The sequence below is a fragment of the Cuculus canorus genome, chromosome 5 (assembly GCF_017976375.1).
Source record: "Cuculus canorus isolate bCucCan1 chromosome 5, bCucCan1.pri, whole genome shotgun sequence".
Classification (NCBI taxonomy): domain Eukaryota; kingdom Metazoa; phylum Chordata; class Aves; order Cuculiformes; family Cuculidae; genus Cuculus; species Cuculus canorus.
In genome coordinates this window covers 31,773,021-31,793,112 of record NC_071405.1, presented here as the reverse complement: position 1 = coordinate 31,793,112, position 20,092 = coordinate 31,773,021, and the positions used below count along the sequence as shown (strand labels likewise).

General features: G+C 41.7%; 1 protein-coding gene across 1 annotated transcript; it reads left to right on the top strand.

Annotated features, from left to right (window-relative positions):
* Positions 1–442: 442 nt before the first annotated feature.
* Positions 443–19,022, top strand: TMEM179 (transmembrane protein 179). The gene is made up of 4 exons (XM_009559113.2): positions 443–843; positions 4,478–4,615; positions 6,071–6,149; positions 8,352–19,022. Exons 1-4 carry the CDS (start codon positions 542–544, stop codon positions 8,529–8,531), a joined length of 699 nt encoding a protein of 232 aa, XP_009557408.1. The 5' UTR covers positions 443–541; the 3' UTR covers positions 8,532–19,022.
* The last annotated feature ends 1,070 nt before the right edge of the window (positions 19,023–20,092 follow it).

Here is a 20,092-nt window from a genome sequence, read left to right as displayed (position 1 = left end):
TTTTGGAAAGTGGGGCCAATACTTGCTGGGACCCATCAGCTAGGATGAGACTGTTTTTATTTTTATGCAGTGGAGGGGGGTGTGTGTCACGGCCAGCAACATGGGTGATGTCTACGTCCTGTGTCATTAGGCTGATGCGCCACTGAGAGCCCGGTGGTACCCAGCCCCGGTGGGGAGGCACAGACTAAATTAGCCTTTTCGGCATTAGGTTGTATCAACAGCCAGATTTTCCTGAAGAATACTGATCCCCTGCAATAGCTCTTTCTCTCCACTCGCCTCCATGTCCCTGAAGCCATCGGTGGAGGCAGCTTGGGATGCGGTAGAGGGATAAACCGCGCCTGGAGGAAGCATCGCATTGCCTTGCATTGCAGTGCGCATCCTCCCTCCCCACCCCCTACTGCTGCAGGCTTCCTCCTTTCATCCATCTATCTATCCATCCATCCGTCCTCCCACACCTCCCTCCCCGCATCCCTCCCTCCTGCATCCCTCCCTCCTGCATCCCTCCCCCCATCCCTTCCTCTGCCTGCGCAGAACCGCGACCATGGCGCTCAGCAATTTCCTCTTCGCTCAGTGCATCTGCTACTTCCTGGCCTTCCTCTTCAGCTTCATCGTGGTGGTGCCTCTCTCCGAGAATGGCAACGACTTCCACGGCCGGTGCCTGCTCTTCACTGAGGGCATGTGGCTCAACACCAACCTGACGGTGGAGAGGCAGCGCTTCACCGTGCAGGAGTGGGGGCCTGAGGCTGCCTGCCGCTTCAGCATCTTCACCGGGCTCCTCTCCCTGCTGCTGGCCACAGTGCAGGCATGGAGGACCCTCTTCTTCCTCTGCAAAGGGCATGAGGAGTAAGTACCCCTGGGGAGGGTAGGGGCACCCATCCGTCCTGTAGGCTGGGGCAGGTGGGAACAACCTGGGGGTGAAGCACTGGGTTTTGTGCCCCCGGAGGGGTTTGGGGTGAGCCCATGTGTTGCCTACATCCGTCTGCACACACATCACATACACCCCCACCTGTGCCCAGGGCCCTTTTTGGAGGATGCTCCCCTGAGGGAGTTAGGGGTGGGGGTCTAGATTCACTGCTGTGCCCCCACTGCTCTTTGGCTGTTTGGGAACAGCATCTGGCCAGCTCTGCTGTGGTGGTCACGGAGGGTGCTGGGGGCAATGGTGATACCATAGACTGAGGCTCGCAGGTACCTCCTTACCATGGTCCCACTAAATGTCCCTACAAAGGGGGGCCTTGCCCAGATATACACTGGGTGTGTAAAAAGCCTTGAAAAAACATGGTTGGTTGTGGGGGGTCAGAGGAGAACAACTGATGATGTGGTTCCTCGTCCCTCCCCCTTTTTATACCTGCTTTTGTGGTGGATATGGCAACTATTGCAGAGAACAACTATTGCTTGGTTACAGCATGAGAGCAACACTGAGCACTCTCTACAGCAGCTGGTTGCCGTGTTTAGACAGACTAAAGGGGATCAGATGCCAGGAGGTATAGAGAGAGGCTTAGTGGTCCAGGCAGAAGCTTGGGAGCTCTGAACCCTGTGCTTGGCTCTGTAGTGGCCTGTCCTTCTACCTTGGGTAGGGCCCTGGGCATAGGTAACTGTGGGTAACTAGCAGGTGCTACGGGACCAGGGCCCTCCAAGCATCCAGACGTACAGAGGTGGGAAGGCAGGAGCCAGGGCTAGGCTAGGAAAGCCACTTTCCCGTGGTTTAGTGACCATGCCAAGGATAAATTGCTCATATTCTGGTGTATTTGGACTCGAGGCTGCTGTTATGCCATTTGGGCTTGTGCACTACCCCGATGTTGTTAATAGTGGCAACTGGATAGTGGCGTGGTCTCTCTGGATCTTTCCAACTGCTCTTAAGCTGCCTAATATTAAAACTTGCTGTAGTAAGTATAGAGTAGAAACTTATTTCCATGTTAAAACTTACCTTACAAGTTCTAAATATAACCGTGTACTTCTTAATACATTTGAATTTAACTTCCTCAGGTGATCAGATATCTGTAGAAGATTAGTTGAATCCAGATGCTTTTTTTCAGTTTTGCAGTCCAGAGCTAGTTAATTTTTGGAAGAAACCAGCAGTAAAACTCTTTAATAATGAAATTTTGATGGGTTCTTTGGCCTGCTTCCAAACATGGTTATTTAATTAAAAATGTTGGGCAAGTCTCTGGAAATTGTCCCTTTAGGATCACTGTGGCTTGGCCAGCTGTGGAATAAGTTGCACAGATGCAGTAAGGAGCATCCTAGCAAGGTGACCAGTTTTATGTGAAATGGCTTCGAATGATTGCTGTCAGATAGTTAGGATTGCTAAGAATCCTTCTTAACAGGTTTTCAAGTACCTCTTGGCTCAGACGCAGGTCAAGCTCAAGCTGCCTGCAGGAGTAGGAAAAGCAAGTGCTGGCCATGCCCTGGGCCTGGGACTAATTCAGCTCAGCTGTAAGATAGAGGTACAACTCAGATACTTCACTACTAGGACTGCAAAGCAACTTCCACTTTGAATGCAAGCTTTTATTGTTACACGGTATTCACTCAAACTGGAATGTATAGCTTGAAATTATCATCTAAGAAGAGAAACAGGTGAGGTAAGGAGTCAAAATAGCACAGTTCTCACCCAGGTTGCCCTGGTGTTTGGATATCCAGCACATAGTGATGGTTAATGAAGGCCTGGTGCAAATCAGTGCAAAGCTGAGTCCATCTTTGGCAGTGGAAGGTCAGAGTCTGGACCTTGACACCTCTTATACTACACAGTAGGAAGCAGAGGGAAGGCTAGGTGTCCTGGGCTGGTGATGTTCAAGTGAATAATCTTGATTAACTGTGCCTTTTCTAGAGCTGTCAACTAATTCTGGTGTCAACTCTGTTTTTATTCATCGGACAGCTCAAGTCTTTACTGCCTCTCAGGCCATCGTACCATGCTAAGGTGCACCCAGTGGATATGGCTTTAGCAACACTTAAGATGAAATTCAGGGCACATGTAAAATCAGGGCAGGGGCAGTGAACATGCGAAACCGTGGTGTGCTTGCACCAGATCCCTCTGCTGTATGGGTGACCCTGGCACTCCCTGGATGTGAGCTAATCTAGTCCACCAAGTCCAGTGAAGCCAAAGGACAAAAGTAGGATTCGTTTCAATGTTCGCCTAGATGTCAGGTGTCTTAGACCCCACTACAGTCTGTAAGGACCCTCCTAGAAGGTGATTTGTTTCACTTCTTTTCTGTCAGTATTGGGATAAGACAACTCATTTTGGAGAGAACCTAGACAGCCAACCTAAGGCCACATCAACCCAGGAACAAACTTCCTAACCCTGCTGGTACTTGTTTTGTCACCTTATTTTAAAGAAGTCCTCCTGAGGACTCATATGTCTCATGATGTATAACCTGTAGAAATTAGGGTTGTCCAACCTAGAACCTTCCCAAGATTCAAACAGTGACTCAAAAAGCCTCTTGACTTTTCATTTAATGAGCTACCAGGGAAAACGTATCACTGTCGTTTTGTTTTCTGGGGTGAGTAGACTCATCCTATCCCCAGCATAGTGTGAGGGGCACTTGTGGGAAATTCGTCATATGTATCCTTACCACTTAACCTCTATAGGCGGACCTGTCACCTGGAGTTGCCAGTCTTTCTCTAACCTAGAGTAGATGTCCATTTTTTTGATAATGAGACTTGAAGTGCCACCTAGAACAGTTTCAAGCAGAGTAGAGCTTGGTCAGATAGATGAGAAAATGATTAGAAAGTTTTCACTGGTTAGAATTAAGGGGATGAGTTAAACAGCAGGGCAGGGAAATGAGTGGACAATCCCTTGATCTTATGGGACCACTTTGAGCATCCTATGCTATACCATTCCAAACTTGCCTAGGGCTTGCCCTGGTTGGGCAGACTTAATGGGGCTAAGGTAAATTGACATTCAGCTGGCAGAAATAGCATACTGACATTGAAGCCAGAGAAGTCCCATGAGAAGGTGGCCTGCTCTGAAAATTGCCCATAAAACTGAGATGCTTGTCCTACGATGGCAGTACCTTGTGTTACATTGCTTAAAATGACTATAGCTATCACTACTGTGTTATTATATTTTTCGTTTCCCTCTCACAGGCAATTTTTGTCCCAATTACCACTTTAGTCATGAAATACTTTTAGCTCCAGTTACTATACAGTTTGAGCTAATGACATTTATTTTAACAGTGGTGATTTTCATCATTACAGCTAATGAAAGCTACGCTGTGTATGAACAATTGCCACCTAGTATTTATGGTTTAAAGATCTATCCTCTTATGGTGAAAAAAAATTCAAAATCAAAATCACTTACAGATGAAGATAATGCTACTCAAAATCACAATCCATAGTTTTTCAATGCATTGGGTGTTCTTAATTAAAGCAGATGTGATTCAAATGAAAACTGATATCTTTGTGCCCTATGTCGGCTACTTTGAGAGAGTGCTGATGTTGTGTTTCAGCTGTTTATGAGTTACATTTTTCTTTGTTTTTATTGCAGCTCTTTCTTTTATGTCTTCCTGAATCTGCTGATCAGCGCCTTTGTGATGTTTATCACATTTATTGCTAGCACTATTGTGAGTGTAGGATTTAACATGTGGTGTGATGCAATTACTGAAAAAGGAAGCATGCCGAACAGGTTAGTATTGAAGAATACATTTTCTTCCTTTTTTTTTTTTCATATATGCACAGATGAACAGTGATGTTAAAGACTGTAGTTATTGTATGCAAGGCGAGGAAAGGAAAGAAGGCATTTTTAATCTGGAAGTCCAGATTTTTTTCATCTGGAACAAAACCAGCAAATAAAACTTTGTTTGCATTTAGTTTCTCACAAAGAAAAGGACAGTTTCCACGGAGTTTCGTGGTCTCTTTAAGAGTCACAATCATAAGCGAAAGGCAGGATAGATTTGGAAATGTTGAAAATGAGGCAAGTGTGGTGTTGAAGGCAGAGCAGAGGACTGGGAGTCAGGGCTCCCAGCTCACTGTCCTGACCTTGCCGCTGACTCACTGTGTGGCAATGGGCAAGTCAGTCATCACGCCTGTGCCACAACAGACCATCATCCGAAAACTGGTATAAAGATGCTGGCCTCATAGTGGTGATGTGGACACCCTGAGGGCTGAAAATTGGAAAGTATGGTTGATTCTTACAGTGCACAAAATATACAGCTCTTAAAATGGTCTATTGTATCCCACAATGCTTATGCTCCTTAGTGAAAACGTGATAAGTTGAGGTTGAGTTTTTCTGCCAAAAAAATAACAATGAAGACAGAGGAAAAGGTGACATTTTATGTCATATGATATTAAATAAATGTACTACCTAACACATACATTTATGTTGTGCATTGTCATATGTTGTAAAATGCCATAGTAAATGTTCTGTTTAGGGCTGCAACGATTAATCGAATTATTTGAATATTCGGTTAGAAGTTCAATTACAAAAAATGACTAATCGAATATTCGGATAAGAACCCAAGATGACCGACAGCACTGAAAAGGAGAGAGAAGAGGCTGCAGAAATCAACCAAGAGATAGAAAGACAACCTCAAAATCCTGGGATTATTTTCACATCAGTAAAAGTCCAAGTTATTTGTAAAATCTGTAGGCAGCCTCTGTCTTACCATGAGAGTATCGTCTCCTTGCTGGAGCACCCGAAACAAAAACACCCACACAATCCCTTCTTCTGAAGCTTTTCCTGATGAAGTCAAAAGGTAACTGAGGCTCATACACTTTGTTTCCTTGAGGGGTGAAACAACCACGTTGGGGTGATTCCAAATGTGTATATGTGGGAGGCCTGGGGGTAGTGGGAGAAGAATGTTTTTTATTACTGTTTCACTTATGGAAGATTGGTGTTATTGCTTACGTAATTATACACTTTTGGTTTTTTTTTTTTTTTAATGAAATGCATTACGTACGTCTTTTAGCCTAGTTTTAAAGAAGATTGGCAAGAAAAGTGGTTACTGCAATATCATAAAAGCATGCCATTGTGACTGTTTGAAACACATATAAGATATTGCTTCATTTTCTGTTTGGTTTGCCTGTTTGGAATATCTGAAATAATTTTCTCTTTTCCCCTTCAACTGCCTTCCTTGAGTAGCTGTGAAGAATTACAGGATATAGATCTTGAACTGAACTTAGAAAACTCTGCTTTCTATGACCAGTTTGCTATTGCACAGGTAGGTCAGACCAGATCATGGTTCTGTTCCTGTTCATTTACCATTTGCTCATTGATCTAGGGTTCCTGGAGCTGAACTACCATTCCTCTGATATCAATGGAAACATTTCCACTGACTTCAGCAAGTGCTGAATCAGGATGATAATGACAGGCACATTTGCATTTTAAATTCAAAACAGATAATTTTGAATGCAGACATGTCAAAAACTGACTCTGCCACTGATCTTGTTACTCAAGGACAGCAGGAGAAGGCATTTCTCCAACAGGAGGCTATGCCTAAAAAATCAAAATCCATGCACTTAAATTGGAGGAGAGTTAATATGTCATAGCATAGAAGGATCAGCCCGAGCTGTTGGATGCAGCTCCCCACATGAATCCATGTCCCTCCAGATGCTCCTGAGTAGAGCTAGTCTGCAAGGTGCAGCCACTAAGCTCTGCAAGCGCCCAAGTACTAGGAACCTGGGAAAATAACACCTCCAGGCCAAGAAAAATTCATTCAGCCTCAGAAGCCGAACCCAGTAGTATAAATGGAATCCTGAGTGTGACTATTTGAAGAAAGATCAAGCACAGAAGGAAATCCTGCAGCATCTCTCCTGATATCCAGGGTACAGTAGGAAGAGTTGGATGAAGGCATGAGAACGAGTCAATCTATGGAGGGCAAATAAGCTTCTTTGAAAGAGCGGAATGAAAAATCCAGGAACAGAGTAGATTTACTGGTTAAATCAAGCATTTTCTTAGAAGTGCAATAATTTCCTTCAGCAGGTTTTACTTAGAAGCAGTGTTCTGAATGGAGATATCAAGATTGTTGACAATTTAAGAACTACAAATACAGGCTCTGGATAAAATCCAGAATGGAATAACAGGCAGCTTAACTAAAGCCTTGGATATTTGGTGCATGTATATGTGTGTGTACGAACACACAGACACATGTATGAAGACCCTGTCTCTGTCTGCTTTCCTCCATTCAGAGGCTTCCAGGACATCAGAGTGACTCTGAGAGTTTCACTGAATTTGGCCAAATCTGTGTAGATTCTTTTGTGTCAGATATCCTGAGAAGACTACAGCAGTAGCAGATGTCTGAATACCTTAAGGATAATATTTCATTAATGAAGTGGTGCTAAAGGAATTAATGCAAAGCTTCAAAATCTTCAGATATGATCATATAAAGCCAAATTAATATCTCTTATTTCCAAGATCTGTAGAATAACTCAAAAATATTCTTTACAGGTGAACTGAGGTAATTGTAGGTATGTGCAGAAATCCTTAAGAGAATTTACAAAGTGCATAAGATGTATAGAAATATAAACTCTCTTTAAAAATAGTGCCACTTGCTTATCTAAATTGACTGTTAGTGTAAACAGCTGTTTCACTGTCTAGAAGTGTGTAAATTGTTGTGAGATTTTTTTCAAATCAAAATGCAGTATGCCAAAACTGAAATATAGGGTTTCAAATACTGTTTCTTGTCTAAAGGCATGGTAGAATTAAAATGGAAAGCCTTATTACAAATAGGCCTTTTCTGAGATGGGATGGCCAACATTAGAGTACCTGTACCAATCAAGGTGTGATAATATCTATGAAGTTAAGCAAGAGAGACTGACAAGTTAGTGAAACCTGTTGCAGATCTGAGGCTCCAGTATCTCATGCCAGATATAATTAGTCCACCAGGAACTTTAGTGGATTGGAGTGGGTTTCTCTTGCTCTTTGAGTTCATGCTAATGTGAACCAGTTACCCTAGTTCAATTGGTAAGAATTTCTCAACAATATATTGAATAGAAATACCTAAAAATGTATGCTTCTCCCCAGGGTAGTGGGGGTCCTGAAGGACTTGGGAAGAAAGCTTTGGGGAATGTATTAAAATATATTGCAGTTTTAAAGTAACAAAAGTGAAATAATCCCAAGAAATTGGGGCTGGCGAGAATGACAAATATAGGAAGTTCCATGGATGCACCTGGGTTATACAGATTTCTTTTTTTTCATTATTGTGCTTGGTACATTTTTGCCTTAGTTTTACTAGTACATAAAGAGTTTTTCCTTTTAAGCTAAAAATAACTTGAGAGACATGAGGAACAGTGGGGTCAGGATCTCTCTGGATTAACTTGGCATGACTTCATGCATCTTGGCCAAACTGAGATTTTGATACTTACCTGGTGAGTTGACTTTGTTTTTGCAACACAGTACTGACCTCTTTTCTTTTCTTCTCTAGTTTGGTCTCTGGGCTGCCTGGCTGACTTGGCTGGCAATTACCATTCTGGCTTTCCTGAAGGTTTATCACAACTACAGACAGGAGGACCTGCTAGATAGTCTGATCCATGAGAAGGAGCTGTTGCTAGGAAGATCCTCTTCACGAACCTCTTTGCAAGATGAGAAAAGTGGCATGATCTAAAGTGTACACAAATTTCCAGAGCAGGATCTAGATTTTATTATTCAGTAGTGTGAGCTGAAGTTGAGTCAGGGTATTGAGTGTGTGAGATCTTTCCTTTCCTGAAAAGAGGTGTACTTGTGAATCCCCTGCTTCCTCCATGAGAAATTGTTGGCAGGAATACTTATATTAGGTTACAGAGAATAAGCAGCCCCACGTGCCATTGGCAGAGCAAAGTTTCTGTCCTGTGGAGGCACAAGCTGTAACCAGCTCTTGCTAGTAGAACTCCTGTATGCTATCGCTGGCTTTTGGGGCAGGGGCTATTTTTGAGGACTGTGCTGGCAAGACCAGGTTACAGAGCCTAGGCTATTTCTTCAAACTGTTCTGCAGCAACAGTTGTAACTGGGACAGTGTCTAATTTCTCTTCTCTCCCTCTTCTCCCTTTTTGCCAGTAACGTTGCCCCTATTCTCACTTAATCTGGGTAATTGCAACTCTGGTCCAGGTACAGATTCTTGCTGCCTCTGCTTTTGCTATGTGTGGACACAGCGCTGACAAGCCTGTTGCTCCTGCTTTGATTTTGAGTCCATTTAGAACAGATACTTGTGTTCCAGACTTGATGTTTAGTATCAGACCATGTTAATGAATTTCATGAAACCTCTCTAATATCACAGTATCTGTAAAAAGCTGTGTATCATTATTGGGAAGGATGGTGGAAAATTTTTGTGCTCTTTTTTCTTCTTAGATTTTGGCATGACTAACATTTTTTATGATTCCTGTAGTGTAGCTAGCAATTGCTGAAGCTTGCATACTAAGAAATGAGGCTGCATAGATAATATTAATGCTTGTGCGTTTACAAATGTAACTTGGTCCCTAACGTATATTATTCAGTTTTGAGTATTAGAATTTACTTATGATATTTATTTCATATAGGGTATGCAAGATTACTGTGAACATTTGCATTGTAGGTGACTCTATGTATCTGTAAACTTAGCAAGGAACTTGAACAGCTGAGTTATTTTATAGGTATTTCAGTGTCCGTTCTCTCCACTCATGGGCAGGAATACCAGGGCTGATAAATTTTGCTATGAAAAGAACTCTTACTTTCACAGAGCTCATTAATGACTTGGATGTTGTTTTCAGTTTTACTTGGACAGTGTTTCGACAAATAAGGTGAATGGTTAAGACAGGAAGTAGATGTGATAATTAAGTGTCACTCAGATGACTGTGGGCTTTGCATGTCAGAGAAGTAAAGTTGTACTAGAATTAGGCAATTATCCTTGGGTACACATTACACAAAAGACCCTGATTCAGCAGAAAACTTAAGCAAGCAGTCAAGTTTAGGCTGAAGAAGATTTTTCGGGAGAACACTTTGACTTCTGTGTTTGAGCTGAGATGGAATTTATTGCAATATGAGTGCAAAGCACGCACAACTATATTGACTGGTAATGAAGAAGGAGAGGAGAGAAGGCAGCAAGCTGGTTTCCAGCTCATCAGAGTTCAAGCCTGGGACTAGCACAACCATGCAGATTTACTGTTGTCTTCTAGGGACTATCTGATGCTTAAAGCTAAGTAGTGGTTTAAGCATAAGGTTGAAACAGAATTTAAAGACGTAAAAAATCCCTGAATTTGTAAGCATCTTAGGGCATATAATCTAACACTTTTAACAGCCAAATTTTTATACTTTTAGGGAAAAATCCCTCCATAGGCTGTAAGCAATGAGCCAGCCCTGTGAACATCACTAATAGCCCCAGCTGGCCACAGCTGTCTATAGAGAGTATTTCAGTATAATTTCTGCCCACAAGGGAATGCAATTCCTTTGAAAGCTCAGTGGCTTTTTTTGTAGTTGTGAATGGACATCAGAGGAGAGAATTAGAGATCAAGTTAGTTAATATAAAATTCATATTCAGAGATCAGGACTGTTAGAGTGCCTTTTGTTATTCAGTTGATTTAATAAGAGAGACACACTTGCAGATATCTAAGGCCTTTACCAGGCTATGAACTTCCCCTTCATACCGTAACAAATAGCTTGGGTCCTGAAAGTTAACCTGTTTCATGTATTTTGCCAGTTGCTTCTTCAACTGTAAAAGACACTAGTTCTTCTTCCAATCTCACTTTGAATTTGAGATTCAACTGTGATATCTCTTCCCAGAAATTAATTCAAAGCATGCCTTACTTTTCACGTGGAACCACGATCCTGCTTTGCATAATATATTTTGTGTACGTGCTAAATCCAGTTTAGGTTGAATTAACGTGGGTTGTGACCACCATTCCCAGTCTTGCTTTGGGGTTTGAAGAACCAAGAGGCAGAAGATACAGCAAGCGTCTCCTCCTCATCCTTGCCCTGAGATACCAGGGCTTAAGACTTGTCTCTGGTTCTGAGGAGGAGGAAGATACTCCTCATTGCTGAGGTTGTCCAGAGCTCATGCTCTCTTCTAATTCTCTTTTCACTCATCTTAGGGTCTCTTCTCCTTTCCAGTTTCATGAGAATCAGCAAACACTGCTCCTGGGATTTCGGGTCTTGTTGACTTTTGGGGTTAACATTTCCAGTAGTATTTGTCACCCTGACACTGTCTCCCTGACACTATCTATCTTCATTGTTCTGCAGCTCGATTGACAAAAAGTGGGATCTTTAAAGCACCTGGAGCAGCCAGATTCCCACCTTGAAGTAAAAGTCAATAGGAATGAAATACCTCATTTCAGTCTTTGGGAAGTCCAGCTCAACACAAGTGCATATACAGACTCATCTGTTAAATTTGGCATCAAAGCTCAGCCTCTCTAATTCATTTACCTGGGTGAATTCATATTAACTGAAAAGAGGCAGAGGCTTTTCTTAGAGTCTCACATGCATCCTAGTCTCTTTTCACCAGCTTCCCTCACTTAACTGAGTGGGCTGAGGCTGGCATGCAGCTTACAAGCATGTGCAATATTTAAAAGAGAAGCGAGTTTTGAAGGAAGCTCCTGGGCAGGTGCAAAGGTAGACCATTTAGTGAGACACACTGTGTCTGAGTTGAAGGGAGGAAGGGCATTGCAGCACTCAGTTATTGGACCTGCTTTCTTGCTTGAGCTTTCTCATTCGCATTTCTCTTTCTCCAACTTTTTCTCCTAAAGCTTGCTCACTCAGGCCAGCCTGATGATACCAAGCTGAAAATGTGTTAGAATAGCAGCATTATTTAAATACACATACATACATACCTATGCTGTCTCTCAAACATGTCTCTCTTTTGTACACTTCTGACCTCTGCTTTTAGTCATCTATTGCAAATCAATGCAAAATGTGGCTGCAATCTTCAGAGTCAAATGTTGCATTTCTATGATATTTCAATGACTTCTTTAATTTGCCATCTACAAAAGCGAACTTCTGGTAACACTCCAGCAAGAGGTGCTTTCAAAGAAATAGAACCCTGTGTGGTATTTATATGTGTATTTATTTATTGTCACATGGTGGAAGGGGAAAAAGCCTCGTGGCCTTTGGCCACACAGCCCTTCCTGCTGCTGCCCATAGCAAAACTGTGAGCCATTCTAGTCGATAACATGGGATGCAGTCATTAGGTCCCTGTGTTCTCTATGATGCTAAAACAACAATCAGATGGTCTTTGTTTTGGCCTATGAAAGCTGCTAGTAGTGCAGGGAGAGCCTTACTTGGTCGAATGTAACTGGATGCTGCTTTCCGAGGCACCGAGGTGTTGCCACTCAATTATTTTTTTTATACTGAGTATATTCACCATGTCCAGGCTACAATCTGTGGTTAATTTCTCTGCCAATTCCCTGCCAGCAGTTCACATTGGCATAGAAAAATTTGAGCTAACAAGTGCTATCTGAGCTTTTTATTATATTGTTTATTATTATTTTTATAATGGAGAAACAATTGAAGCCAGTTTTTTTGGAACAGAATTTCCTCATGAGGGCATAAATATTCCTAAGTTCTTATCCTACTAATTCATGAGACATCTTTCAACTGTGAACTTAAATAGGAATTGTAAAAATAGCAGCATGATGATTTACTTTAAAATCTGAAGGACACATCTGTGCTATGGCAATGTTTCTATGGTCCCTTAGAAAAGTGATTGTTATAATAACCAGTGACGGATGCTTGAGTACATAGGCCTTGTCATGAAAGCATCTGTGAAAGCATTCAGGGAGTTGGTGTATGTGTGTATGCACAATGTACACAGATATATGCCAGAAATAATTTTACTGTTCTTCTCTGATATGGATAGAGGCTTTTTGCTTAACAGGTAGCTTAGTTTGGAGTAGTTGTGAGGTTGCTTTAACTTTCTACACTGCCTTTTTCTTAGTTAGTATTAGGATCTCTGCAATGACAGACAGGTTATTATACCCAGAGGTGGATGTGGATGCGATGTGAGTGGAGTAGGAAAGCACTGCCCGGTGCACACTGTCTGAAGGGTTAAGATGAGTTTCTGTTGTGGGTTTGCTGATGTTTTAACTGCTTCCCTGTCTCTGGATAATGTCCTGGTACTAGCTCGTATTAGTCCTTTAGGAACAGAGTCACGTTTCCCTCGATGGTCTTCTGTCACTAACACAAAACACCGTTGACTTAATATACGTAGTATGCAGGATGGAAACAGAGCTGTGAGGAAAAGGAGCACACACTTTACAGTTACATTGTATGAGCAAGGGGTACTTTTCCCCTGTTTCAGGAATACAGCACTACAGATTCCTAAATGACCAGTGACCTTGGCATGAACATAGTCCTGTAACTAATTCATTTAAAATACAGAATTCCAGGCATCAAACAAAACATATTTTAATAGAAGTGTCAGTCTTTCCATTGTAAAACCACACTGTTCTGCAACACAATACGGTATTCTGGCTCAAAACAGCCAGCATGTCTTTTTGTAAATATTTCTTTGCTGTTAGAGAAGAGAAGGTGAAAAAGGGGCAAAAAGATGTATGTGTAATAGAGTTATTTAGTAGTGTGTTTAGATCATAGAATCATAGACATCATAGAATGGTTTGGGTTGGGAGGAACCTTAAAGATTATCTAGTTCCAAACCTCCTGCCATGGTCATGTTGCTCAAAGCCTCATCCAGCCTTGTCCTGAACACCTAGAGGGACAGGGCATCCACGACTTCTCTGAGCAACCTGTGCCAGTACCTCACCACCTTCACAGTAAAAAGTCTCTTCCTAATATCTAATCTAAATCTATCCTCTTTCAGCTTAGAACTTCTATGCCTCATCACTGCGCTCCCTAACAGAGTCCCTTCCCAGCTTTCTTGTAGGAGCCCATTAAATACTGGAAGATTGCTATAAGGTCTCCCGGCAGCCTTCTCTTTTTTAGGGTGAACAAGCCCAACCCTCTCAGACTGTCCTCATATGGGAGGTGTTCTATCCCTCTGATCATCTTCTATTTATTGTCTTAATGGCTGAATAAATTCAGGCAGATCTTTGGTCTAGCAAGTTGGTGTGTAGCTCTTGAGGGACAGAAGGACTAAGATGATCTATGGTGTCTGAGAATGCAACCAAGATAACCTTCTGTATTTAAAACAATGTGAAAACTCATCTTAAGAAAACACATGCACTTGCCCCGTTTCTTCTAAGCCCCAGTGTAAATGGTGGATTAGAGTGCCCTAGACTCTGTTATTCTTTAAAATGCTGGGCTAGACTGGACAAGCTGATTGCTGGTTTGAAGGCTTTGGGGTTTCTTGGTGCAATGGCTACTGCATGTGAAAAGCATGACTGGTTCAGAGAGGACATTCAGGATTCCCCTGGACACCTGAAGGCTCTCATCAAAGAGCTACAAAACCATGTTTCACCTTCATTGTTCTTCAGAATCTTTCGTCTGACATATTGGTCCAACCTCAGTTGTTCACACCTCATGCTCCTTAGCCTCTAGATTCATGGTTGATTACAATCCCCTGAGAAGTTGGGGGACAGAAGTCTTTCCAGGCTGATCTGGGTGCAGAATGTGGGTCACATTGTTAGGGAAATGTGAGCCTCAGGTGTATAGGTTTTATGCTGGAAAGAGTTTCTGCTCAACCTCAAATCACACATTGATCTATGTGATGGATCTCAGAAAATGCAATATCAAATGTTCAGATTCGGAATGGATCTCACCTACAAAATGTTCAGTGTAAGAATGTACATGCATACCTAGCATTTGGGTGACTGTAGCTTTTATCATCTCCCTTCTCCAAAGCTGCACACCCCTGTCCCCAACATATTGCATGTATATTAACATTTGAATGATTATTTAAATGATAAATTTAACAAAAATTCAGACAGTCATTCATACCGGCAAGACTCAAAGAGTATTTAATGATAAACCGATTTGGATTTTGACAAAACTTTTGCCATTTCTTCTAAATCAGTGGCCTGGGTGTGAACATCCTTGAGCTAATGGGAATCCTGTCTGTATCCAGATCCTAAATTTATCTCAGACCATTTCCTTTGCTCATGGAAATAGCCCATTTTTAAGTTGTTGGAAAGTTTGCTTTGGAGACCAAAAATGTCCTTTCCTTATGCTTAAGCAGTCTGGGAAGAGAGGCAGCTTTTGCCTGGCTAGTTTCTGCATCTGCATGCAGTGAGAAAACACTCATATAGGTTAATGAGCACTGAAATTGTTTCAGAATTTTTTCTGTTCATGGTCCTAATACCTCGAAATGCATGGTTCTATTTTTGTCTTCAGGTTAAGAAAACTTAACCTGAGCTGTATTTTAATATGCACAAATAGACGTGTAAGAGATGTTCAAATTTTTTTTAAGTGACAAAATTCCATTTAATAATTTGTGAACCTAACAACAATATAGAAGATGGCACTTGGATGCGCTCCTGACATAAAAGAGAAAAACACAATTGCACTGTCTCAGAAAACTTAACATTTGTTTCTGAAAGGTTAGACAGGAATTTACTTAATATATAGCAAGTACTGCTTATTTTAGTGCAGGCACATTATTGATAGCATCTTTTCACTCTGTTGCTGGGAAGACTATTTACATAGCAATGCTTTCTCTTTAGTTTCGTTTGTCCATGCCAAAGAGTGCAATTGAACTAACATTGCAAACATAGATTAACATGAATGTATTCACCTGAGTGCTTAAACTTTTCTACCTCTCATAGCTGCTGTAACTGTTTGAGCTGTAGCTGCACACAATAGTCAACAGACCTGAATTGTGTTAGTAAGAGTCTAAATTGTGTTTGTGTAGATGGCTAAAAGATTTAGGGTTTAAATCTTATTAGCTTCCTTATCAGATCCTTATTCCTAAAAAAATAGGCATAGGAATCCAAGAAGGGCTATGTGAATCACTCTTTTGATTGGTCAAATGATTATTTTACTTTGATTTGGGTATTCTTTTCATTTTTTTTTCTCACCAAAACAAAAAAGTACCAACTGTGATTTGTTAGATGTGGAAGGTTATATCTTACCTGTCAAGTAGCATTTCACAAAGGTGGAAGAAAGCAGTGAGCTACTTGTTAACATGCCTGTTAACAGTCCCAGTCTTCCCCAGCTAGCAGGTAACTAAGAGATAGAGGTGTAGTCTCCCACTGTGCCTTAGGAGACAGAAGCCTGCATCTCCATGCTTCCACCATGGCGTTATCCTGAAACCACCTCAAATCCTCCTGTTAGAGCCCTTCTACTTGTCTTGAAATTCCTAAATAACAGTTGTTTGGCCTGTTGGTCCTGTGTTTTATCAAGGAAGTAAAGTACTTGACAGCAGGAGCTGCTCACTGAAATAGCTTGAATTATTTGTGTGTGGTGAAAACTCAATTTGAGAAGTTTTTGTTTCTCCTTTCCACTTGACTATGTTGTAAATTGAGTGTCGAGACAACCTGCCAGGAGGCAGGAATAAAGATTCATAGTTGCTGTTGATATCTTGGGTGGTTTCTCACACAAATGAGTAAACATTCTTATGACAAAACTACTCTTCCTTACTTTTCCCTTGTTTCCCCCTAGATCTGGGCAAGTTTGACTCCAGTTTGTATATGGGTTCTGAAGAGTATTAATGAATGAATGTGAGAAAAATTGCTGCTCCTATGGCAAACTTTATATTTTGTCAAAAAAATAAGATAAAGTGTCACAGATGTTCCCTTGTTCTCACATGGGCTCTCTGGAGTATGACGTCAAACCCTCCCCTTTACATAAACCAGGCCTGATTTGGGTTACATGTTGCTCTAAGAAGTTCCCGAGGCTGATGCCAGCAGTGCCTTGAGGAATCTGGCAGAGTTAAGTGAGTGCTATGTTAAGCCATACATTTTTTATGGGAAATGTTTGAAAATTGTTTGTCGTGGTCTTCCACATAACAGAGTGCAGAGCTCTTCTCCCTCTCACTCCTGCAGCAGAGGGAATTATTGTTTCCTATTGACACTACAAGTCCAACAGTTTGTGTCTGAAATACAGCATATTTTCCTGCACCACACTGGATCAGCATTTCACCAGTTATCCTTTTCCACTTTCTTGTTCTTGCTGCAACAGTTTTAACTGTCATTGTTAGAACAGTGTTCAACATTTGGCTTTGGAAGGTGCTAACAGTTTCCTAATATTATTAAACCACACTCTTCTGGAGCTGCAAACAGTCCATTTTCTAAATGATGCTGAGAAGTTCTGTGCTGAACAGTGTCCTTCCATGGGGAGAAGCACTGCATTGCGGTCCAGAGTCAGTGCAGAGTGATGGTATGAGAGCAGTTCTGGTCAAACACTCTCAATAAAACTATTGATTTTTTTTTTTTTTAGCCCAAGCCACACAATTGAGAAATCAGGATATTATAACCTGAAGTACACTGCTAAGGGATTTTGAAAGGTTTATACACAAAACAAAACAGCAAAACCTCCAATACTTTCACTAACATCTTCTTGCCCTGGATCCTTTCATCTCCAAAAATATTCTTGCAAACTTCTTGAGAGTTTTCTTGCCATCAAGGTGATCAGCCCTTACTTCTCACATATCTTCCTTCCAGGGACAGAAAAGTGCTGAGGGTGACAGAAAAGTGGCATAAATCACAACAGGAACAGGTAGTGAGGAGAACTGTTAGTGCATTTCCAATGATGGGTTTTGGCTTTCAGGCTGTGATGGGAGGGATCCAGCATGGCAATCCAAGCACTGTCAGGGCTGACTCTGATTTCAGCCTTTGCTTGGCCCATTCAGCCCCAGCCTGCTAATGTTGCTCCTTGAACTGCAGAGTATCTCGAAGTATGTGTTTGCCTTAACTCAGCTTCTGGAGGGAACCACCTGTGTCAGCTGTGCAGATACCTGGTTTAAAGGGGCTGGCATTGCCACCAGGTCTGGAGGGGCTGCTTTGGAACTCTCTTCTTTCCACATTGGCAGCTTCAGCTACCCTACAGCTGGCCCTTTGCCCTGTGCCGATTGTGGCTTGTGTGGGGAAAAGTCTGTTCCCAAATCTCTTGCTCTTTCTGAAAGGAGCTCATTAACACCCATAGTTTTAAAAGGTTTGGGGTTTTTGTGTGGTATCACCTGCAAAGATCTGAAGGTGACCTTTCTTGTTTATAAATCATTGCAGAGCCTGAAAGCATTTCAGCCTCTCTGAAATGTATATCCTGTGACTTATGCATTTGTGAACTACTCTCCTTATAGCCATCTGGGAAAATTTTACATGAGTCTAGACTAACCATTATGTTATGCTGCTAATGAGGTCTCCACATCATGGGTATTTGGGGACTAAATTAAACACTTTTTCATAATTTGTTTATTTGTTGAAAGCAGTAGAGGGGAAGATCCTTTACTGATGTATATAGCTTAGCTTTGTGAGCTGTGCTGGAGACGCACCAGTCCACACAAACAGAGGGTAGAGCCTGGTTTATTTTGGATATTATCTCTCCTGGTTTGTGTGTTCTTCTGCAGTGTAATGACTGCTGAATTGAGGCTTTAATTGCATGCGTTTGACAGAGCAGAAGTGGAGTGAGGTTTATTATTGTTTTGATACAGTCTCAGAAGCTTTTTACTAGCATTTTAATATAGCCCTTTGTAACAGTTAGCAAATAAAAATTGAGTCCAATCCTTCTGCTAATGGAGTCATTGACTAAGTTTCCTTTGGCTTTAGTAGGAGCTGAATGGGTTCAGTATACGTGTACACTCTAGTGTTACTGATAATGAGTTAATGTGTTTTATATATTGATGCTTTTTGCTGGACAGTGCATTGCCTTTTTATGATTTGGCGATATATACAAATAAATTATTTGAAAAGTCAATATTTCTGTGTCTCTTTTTTGAAGGTGAATTTAATTTGTTGCAGCATAAGATAAAAAATAGTTCTCAAAGTCAGTGTTAATGTCCAGTTTGTGTAGTCAGTGCAGCTTGTACAGTTAAGGATATAGCCAGCCATCCTAAGCTGCCTGAGCCCTTTTGGTACTGTCTTCCAGCAGTGAACCCTAATGTCATAGCAGTCAAGGAGAAGATGCTTACATGTCAGCACAAACCTGAAAGGCAGCGTGTTACTGGATGTAGATAGGGACCACAGGCAGCATGGGCAGGTTAATTTTCTAAAAGCTAATTTGTTAATTTTTGTTTTGTAACATCAGCCTTTATCTTTAGAAATGGGCCTAAAGGTTCTCAACAGCTATTCTGGAACAAGGAATTAATGCGAAACAAGTTCACGCTATTATCTTAGAGGTTTCTGAGTTATGCCTTAAGGTCAGCTGGTAATACCCTATTTCTAGTCACATGCTGCCAGCCCTTCTGCTTGCTTCAAAGTAGCAAATGACAGAAATGACAATTAAAGTTGCTGCTATGGGCTTCTTCTGCTCCATTAACTTGGAAAGATGAAGGGAGAGAATGGATCTAAGAGCAGTCTTTGGGGCTGCATTTTACCAGTGCTAATGCTGGGTGCATTAAAAGGTCAACACAAAGAAAATCTAGTGTCATCTCACTGGGTCCTTTTCTGTCTCCTCTAATTGGATATGGGTAGCCTGCTAGTGCAATCAGGTGCTGTTGATATGGTGAGCCTCCCTGAAGAGGGTGTTGGCAGCTATCCTCCATTCCTGCAGCAGGAATGTACTGAACACTGTCAAAACAATGCTTATCCCATGCTGCTGTGATCTGCTGATTTCTGTTGTGCATTAATTTAATACCCATTGCATAAGAGATATGAGGCAGCACTTCTACCCTTAGGCCCTGTCGCTGGCCCATTTTCATGCACAGAACTCATCCTACTTGCTTCTGGCCCTTTGACGCTTGCCACCCCAGACACTACAGCTGGGAACCCCACCTACTCACTGTCTGCTTCAAAAATTGCTGCAAGAGTCCTGTTCTCCATGACTCCTCCTTCTGCCCTTTAAAGCTAAAACATGACCATTTCCAAGCTTAATTAAATAATTTGCTCAGAGCTAGTTGGCTTCAGGACTTTTGGCTTTTAAAGCCATTCACCACACTTTCCATTCACACCTGTTTAGGTGAATTCAAGTGAACATCTCAACAACTTGTAATAAATTATGAACTCCTTCCTTTTAACCTCTTTATGGGCAATTCTTTGAAGTTGTACTAAAGGGAAATACTACCCAGCAAGGACTGAAAGGGAAATATTACCCAGTGTAGCTGATCTTGGGTAGCTTCAGAGCTCCTATCAGCTCTTCCAAATTCATGGATTCATGAAAATGTCACACCTAGAAACCCAG